The sequence below is a fragment of the Branchiostoma belcheri genome, unplaced genomic scaffold (assembly GCF_001625305.1).
Source record: "Branchiostoma belcheri isolate BF01 breed outbred unplaced genomic scaffold, Haploidv18h27 scaffold403, whole genome shotgun sequence".
In the NCBI taxonomy this organism is placed as follows: Eukaryota; Metazoa; Chordata; class Leptocardii; order Amphioxiformes; family Branchiostomatidae; genus Branchiostoma; species Branchiostoma belcheri.
This window is the reverse complement of record NW_017804025.1, coordinates 73,252-81,043: the sequence shown is the minus strand read 5'-3', so window position 1 is coordinate 81,043 and position 7,792 is coordinate 73,252. Positions and strand designations below refer to the sequence as shown.

Below are 7,792 nucleotides of genomic sequence, written 5' to 3'. Positions count from 1 at the left end.
CTGTTTGGGTAAGAAGAAAATTCTATACCCCATCTTTAATTTTGAATAGTTTAGAAGAGGAGGGTCTTGTATAAGCATCCCATGCTTCTCCCTCCTCCTGCACCTGTTTTTATCCTTGTTTTGTATTGTTACTGTCTGTTTTGTTTAATGTGCAAACTAATAAAAAAAGCAAAATTTAATTGCTGTAGCCTAACAAGACTCTTTGTATATCAAATTAATTGCAAGATTATCTAAAAGTCCTCTAGTACACCCCCATGAAACTCCTTCCTCTTCGCCCCCGCCGTTCTGCTTCGCCCCCGCCCCGTTCTGCTTCGCCCCCGCAAAAAATCTGCTTCGCCCCCGTCGTTCCTCTACGCCCCCGGCGCAATTCTGCTTTGCCCCCGTCCTTCTGCTTAGCCCCCAATGGCCGCACAGCTCACAGTCGACACGAAAATCGTCTGCAAAATAACAATAAAGGCTGTGCCGCCAAATTTAAAGTAGCTAGCCCATGCTCCGGCAAACATTCTGGACCACCTTTCTGCCAAGTGGCGTTGCACAAATCCTTCCCATTCAAAAGTTTACCCCTACCTCACGGCCCGTCAGTGGTCTTCTTTACAACAAAATCCTCTGCCACAGCCCACCATTATAATTCAAGTCACATGGATGACACAGTAAAGTAAAGACCAAAACTCAACGAACAAACTGCTGAACGTGTTCTGTATTCAACAAAGACTTTATCACCTGGACAGTCCCATGTCATGTATTTCATAAATCCCCCCCTCCCACCCATGCAGGGGAGCGTAGTAAGTGTGGAAACATATCAGATTAAACAGTGACCTGTTGGTTTAGCATTGCATACTTAACTTAATGAAGCCCCCAATACAAGTGAACTAGGTTGTGTGACTTGTAGGAAGGCATGCAAACGTTTACCTGAAGAAGCGGACGTGCCACAAGTGGCATATGGTATGAAGAGATGACAGTCCGGGTTACCAGAGGTGGCTTCCGCACTAGACGAGACCACTGACGGGCCGTGAGGTAGGGTAAACTTTTGAATGGGAAGGATTTGTGCAACGCCACTTGGCAGAAAGGTGGTCCAGAATGTTTGCCGGAGCATGGGCTACTTTAAATTTGGCGGCACAGCCTTTATTGTTATTTTGCAGACGATTTTCGTGTCGACTGTGAGCTGTGCCGCCATTGAGGGCTAAGCAGAAGGACGGGGGCAAAGCAGAATTCCGCCGGGGGCGTAGAGGAACGACGGGGGCGAAGCAGATTTTTTGCGGGGGCGAAGCAGAACGGGGCGGGGGAGAAGCAGAACGGCGGGGGCGAAGAGGAAGGAGTTTCATGGGGGTGTAGTAGAAAGCAGTCATCATGAACAGCACTAAATCAAGTTTAAGCCAGCTCTCCTGGAAGAATGCCTATCGAGTGTGGTTTTGGGCAGCTCTCATCCCCTCTCTTGGAAGAAAAGCTGTCACCCATGGGTGGTCAGCTAAAGGAGAGTTGTTCCACGATGAACCTCAACATACCACAGTTTTAGCCAGCTGCCAGGATGTTTGTTAGTGCTGCTAATGTGTTTATTAAACAAGTCTTTTCATCAAACACCAAACATTGAAATGGTAACAAATTGCCAAATGTTCAATGCACGTACCGCAAACAACGCCGACGTCTTCATCATGCCACGGGTCGCAGTCATGAACCCTCCATCCCTTGTGCGAGCAGTTAAACAGGCTACTCTCTGTCCCATCACACTGTAGGTCCTCTATGTAGATCGGTCCCGTTCCTACAGTTTCAAAAAGTTAACAGATCAGATGTAGTCATTACAATAATTTCCCAATTTTGTAGATTAGTTAATACATTTTGAAGGTATTACCTACGTTAAGCGAGGGTCACAACCCACCGTACGCGCAACTACATGTACATGCTGTCTACGTGAAAAACGGGGGCAAAAACGTGGGCAAATTTTCTGGATCCGTGCGTGGTGAGTACCACCTCCGTAAGGAATCCTACGGATTTGCTGCATGCAGACACGATGTAGCACTTTAAGTACATGCAAAACTTTCTCTGCGTGCGGTCTGCGGATTCATCTCCCGTGCAGAGTCGGGCCTTTTCGTACAAGGGATTAAAGAAGCCATCCACACTAGGGCATTACAACCATTCCTCAACAGAGACGGGGGTTCCACAGACTTTCTACTATGATCCACTACTCACGGAGTCACGTGTGTTATCTGCGTGACGTCACGAAAGCCACGGCGGTCGGTTGCTAGGCTAAAAGTCGCATTACTAGGGAGGTATCGGGTTACAGAACGCGTTCGAACGTGGCCGCGCGGGAGTCCCGGGCCGGCCCGGGGGTAACGGGTAAAATTTGAAAATAAACAAAAGTAATTGGAGAGTAAACACTGGTCAAAATAAAATGTAACAAGTGATTTTGTTAACCTCAAATGTTATTCTTCCACAGTCTTTGCTCAACTTTGTGTACATTTGCTTCCAAATGAGATAAATTTCGGATTTCAAAAACGGTTCACGAGAACCAAACAACTGATTTTAAGGGGCCCCGAATATCAAAAATAAGGTTTGATTTTTTTTATTTTTAGAAATATTACAGTAAAGGTAAACTTTCTGTCTTAGGATTCTTTAAATCTTTAACTAAAACTCGAATTATAGCCAAAAAAGAGCTAAAAACGCAGTTTTTCAACTTTAAATACCGATAATTCATAATCGCGGCCATATTTAAAAAATCCCTAAGACAGAAATCTGTCTTTGTCGTTGCTCTTCCAAACAAGACCTCAATGAGGTAATTTGAACGATTTTTGGGAGTGGTTAAAATACCATGTTTGCACGCGTGCTATGACACTTAGATATGGGGACCTGTATTTTATAACAGCGTAAACAAGAATTCTAACCTTCAAGGTCACCCACGATGACGGCAGTGGCTTCGTTACATGTTACATATCCACAATAAAATCACGGCATAGATGTAATATTTTGAAAACGATTCATATTTGTGGAAAGGTGGATTTTTTTCTGTTCCTTGGTTCCCAAGTAAAAAAAGGCTTGAAGTAGCCGGTTGTAGCGACTTTACTGTAAATGACCGCGGGTAACCCCGGATGGAACGCCCGTTCTATTCGAATGACGTCATATCGAACAAGATTCGCGGGTTCGGGGGATTTGATCTCCATAGTAGCAGAGTGGGACTTTTGGGCCCAAATCTGACCATCGTGAGCGTTAAGTTGTACAGTTGAAAATTTTGGTGAGTCCAATTTCTTGTGTTGGATATTACAGTTTAAACCTGTTTCATAATGATTTCTACCAACACAGACGAACCGATGAGCATTTAAGATATTATAACAATGCTGTGCCTGTGGATGTCCGAAATTGTCAGCAGTCATTGTGCATTATATATTCCCTGATGTTTGGAATCTGAGATTTCTTGTTATTAATTCCATAAGTACAACACAGTGAGAAAATAGTTTCAAATGATGTGCATTATCATCTCCATAAATACTTTGTGTAAAGGAAAGTGGTACCTCTGCCAAAATGGGCACCAAGGCGAACTCCATATACATTCGGATAGCCCAGAATCCTGCAAACAACTTCTGCATCCTTCAAGTCGAAACCGTTGTGACAAACTGTGCCCCATCTGTAACTGTCGGCCGGCCGGACTTCCACACGCCCCTCGTTTGGACCGGAACCTCCTACAAGACGGATTCGGCTGGAATCTGAAAATGAAACAATCATCCCTATTAATGATATCATAGTAAATACATAATTCTTTTTATTAGAACATTGCATTGCTGTTCATTATGTTACGATGCTAAAATGTATTCAAACATCCGTGATCAAATTTTTAGCAACCACTGTCGCCTTTATGATAATGATTAATGAATGACCAATAACTTGCATACGTTAAACCCGCGAGGGTTACTGTTACAGACACGAGACCTTATTTACTTTACAGACACGTGACGTCAGCAAACGTTATAGAGACGGGGGACGATATAAGTTCCCTGTCACGTTTGATGAACTGTTGACGTCACACATCAGTTATGTCTCATAAGGTCCTGTCTATGTAACCGTATCTCTCGCGCATTTCCGTTAGAAAGGGATTGTTCATTAATTATCCTGATGAATGAGGTGATCGTTAAAGATTTGGTCCTTGTGTACCATCTTTGTTGGAATCAAGATTTTTCTTAGTACTGAGTACTGCTCTTTGTCAACTACAGGAAACGCGTTGTATCAGTAGCTTCTTGAGTTTTCGTGCTAAATCACATCTAAATAACCAACCGCTACCCAAAACATATTTAACACGATGGTCAGGTTGGTAGCCCTTTGTTCGCGTTGTTATGGCTGAGTGCGCCGCCCACTCACCGCGGGGTGCCTACCTCGCACCCAGTCACTATACACAAGCAAACACTGCAAATATCTCTCAAAATAACGCATAATCGGAATATTATGTCGAGAAACAACCGTAAGAATTGAAAAGAAGACAGGTTGTTTTTGTAAATAAGAAGAGCTAAAAACGTGACAGCAAATTTCAGCGTTTAATAAGTCCTTCTTACGCTAGTGTTTAGTTCCAGCAACTTTTAGCAATTGAACTTTGAACCGTGTGACCTTTCTAGTAAGGATGTTTTTTTCTAATTTACGGGCTAAACAATAGTTGAATTCCCAATCTATAATCTTACCAATAATTTGGTAATTAGCATGTATTTAACCTCGAGCTCTTTGGTTGTAGTCAAGAATTTGTGAAGCGTGGTTTGCGATCTTAACGTAACGCAAGATTCGTGGAAAGAGGGAGGGGGTGGAAACGATCAAATACGTGCGGTGATGAAATCTTTTATAGCGATGGAAGTAACTGCTTAAGTCCTAAAATTAACAAATCAAGAATTACAGTAACCATAGAGGTAAAATTTGAGACACAGATGAAGACCGGGCCATTGTTAAAACGTGCGAAGTGAAGAACAATGGGGGCGGAGACGAGGTACGCATTTCAAAAGACAAGCTCGCGGGTAAATCTTGCTGGGCGAGGTGCGATCAAAACATTTCTTGTCCACGCCTTCAAACCTGCGAACCAATCAACTACTGTTGTCAATGGCGAAATGAGTGATTGACATTGAATATTTCTGAGCAACGTGTTAGGAAAAATGGGACCGGATTTGACCATCGTGTAACGTCTTTCTTCTTCTTTTTGCGGTAATGCTTAACTGCCGTCCTTTGGTGGCCAATACAAAACGTGGATTCTTCAGGCCTCCGCCGGGTATTTCGTAGTAAATCACCAACTTGCAGCATGCCCCCACTCTTTTTCGAAAGATGTGGTGGAGTGTGGCTCTCCCCAAACACGGAACCTCCAGCTCCCATGATGTTCTTTTCAAAGACGTACCTAACCGTATCAAAGTACTAATTACCTTTGCCAAGAAGGTTATGTTTTCAGAGGCGTTCGCGTGTATGTGTGTGTGTGTGTCCGTCCGTCCGTCCGTCTGTGGAGACGATAACTTAAGAAGGCTTAAATGGATTGTTTTGATACTTGGTAAGTGGGTAGGTCTTCATGAAAACTCAAAATGATTAGATTTGTACCCCCTAGCGGCTTGTTATGGTACTGCAGCTGAACTTTTGGGTTTGATATCTCATCATGTAGACATGCTAGGGTGTTAAAATTTGAATGGTAGGTAGCTCTTTTGCTGGGGAAGAAGGGATGTGAGTTTGTGCCCCCTAGCGGCTTGCTCTGGAACTGCAGGGCTATCTGATTAAAACTATTCAAAAGACGATAACTCAAGAACTGGTTGACAGATCATCTTGATTTTTGCATAATTGCTCCATAATTATATGAAACATTACGTAAGCTTAATATGTAGATAGCTTACGCGATGTTTGATATAATTGTGGGACAATTATGTAAAGATGGATTTAATTTGCATAATTTATGCAAGTATGGATTTTATTTGCATAATTTATGGGGACATTATATAAATCAGCATTCCGTGATATATGCATTCCGTGATAGGACAATTAAAGCTTGTGACATTTGTAATTTAGAACGAGAGAAACATGACCATAATATTGATCATGTAAATGAAGACTTAATTTGCATAATTAATAAGAAAATGTTATAATTCTGTAATGATAACTACCTGGAATTTCATACTTGCGGTATTTGTAAGTGTCTTCCCAAGGGAACAACGTCGAGGCATGTAGGTAAAATCGAACCCAGAACCCATTGGTGCCAGGCCGAATATCTTACCATTACGCCACGCTACATCACCTAGGTGAATGTGAAGCACCATAGCGCTGGGTACATTTGTATACGGATTAGAGTAGAATTGACGTACCTGTACGACAGACCACGCCTGCGTCTTGGCCATGATCACAGTCCTGAATCGTCCACCCTGCGTAAGAGCAGCTGAAGAGGCTGGTCTCGTTACCATCACATCGTAGGTCATCCATGTAGATTGGTCCTGTTCCTGTGTTTGAAAAAGTGTGTAGCAGTGAGTCCCCTAAAATCGATCTTAAAAACAACAAATTTTAAAATCAACTTAACAAACAAAATGAAGATCTTACCTTGGCCAAAATATGCATCATTTTGAACCTGGGTAGCGTTAGGATAACCCAGCATTCTGCAAACAACGTCTGCATCGTCCATGTTGAAACGGTTGTGGCAAACTGTGCCCCAGGTCATACTGTCCTCTGGTCGGACTTCCACGCGTCCTTCGTTGGGACCGGAACCACCGATGAGACGGATTCTGCTGGGAGTCTAGATATATTATCATATATATATATATATATATATATATACATGGCGGAAATTGAGGTGAGAACTTGCAATGCAGTGTGTGTTATAAATGACATAGAAATAAAGCGTAAGGCGTTAAGTCTTCGCAGTCGACTATACCAAGGACTTCTAGTTGAACGCCCTTGACTATACATAATCATTTTGTAGTTTGGCGGGCAATGGACTTGAAAGACCTATACTTTATTGTTTATTTCATTTTATTTCAAATGACTACTTACATATTTCATCCAATCTAAGCTTTCATATTATAATGAATACTTCATCAATGTACCACAGACAACTACGCCATTTTGACAGCCGTGAATCCCCCATCCTGCGTACGAGCAGTCAAACAGGCTACTCTCGTTCCCATCACACCGTAGGTCAGCCATGTAGGCCAGCCCTTGTTCACCTAAAAACAATATTTGGAAGATTAAAAAAATGTAGTCCTCATAGAAACAGACAAAAAGGGCTTATTAAGTCGAATGCGAATACTCAAAGAAAGTCGTTACGTGAGGCAACAGAACACGAACCGTACACTTTACCTGTGTCATAAAAGTCGTTTGCCCAGATATAGCCCAGCATCCTGCAAACAACGTCTGCGTCCCTTAGGTCGAAGTGTTCAGCACAGACTCCGCCCCAAGTCCAACTGTCGGCCGGTCGAACTTCAACAAGTCCTTTGTTTGGTCCGTGAGACCAACCCCAGGGAACAAGACGGATTCTGCTGGAATCTAAAGGTATTTCCTTCTAATATCAATCAGTTTATGCAAATGTTAGCTAATGGCTAATTTTAAATGATGAGATTATTACGGTTCTTAAATTTGATACTTTTCTAGAAATACCACTTAAACTATGTATTTAGTAATGTTTCTAATAGACTCAGTATTTTTAGAGGCCCGAAGTTAAAAATTTCCCTCAATATTTTAGAAACTAGCCCTTAATTAGTCCTAGTCTGGAATATGCAGAGGTAATTTGGCATGGCCGTACAACCGGTTAATCCACCCTTGTTGAAAGATTCAATAAGAAAGTTCCCTTCTTGTGCTCCTCTTGTGCTCA

General features: G+C 42.4%; 1 protein-coding gene across 1 annotated transcript in view; it reads right to left on the bottom strand.

The window, feature by feature from the left end:
* Nucleotides 1-1,624: 1,624 nt before the first annotated feature.
* Nucleotides 1,625-7,792, bottom strand: part of LOC109477670 (deleted in malignant brain tumors 1 protein-like) — a gene marked incomplete at its 3' end in the record, with an annotated part of 13,904 nt that continues 7,736 nt past the window's right edge. Inside the window, exons 2-7 of the mRNA XM_019779008.1 lie at nt 7,270-7,483; nt 7,016-7,148; nt 6,526-6,710; nt 6,303-6,428; nt 3,501-3,713; nt 1,625-1,756 (exon numbers count right to left, since the gene is read on the bottom strand). Coding sequence (XP_019634567.1) covers nt 1,625-1,756; nt 3,501-3,713; nt 6,303-6,428; nt 6,526-6,710; nt 7,016-7,148; nt 7,270-7,483 — 1,003 coding nt within the window. The remainder of the gene's footprint in view (nt 1,757-3,500; nt 3,714-6,302; nt 6,429-6,525; nt 6,711-7,015; nt 7,149-7,269; nt 7,484-7,792) is intronic.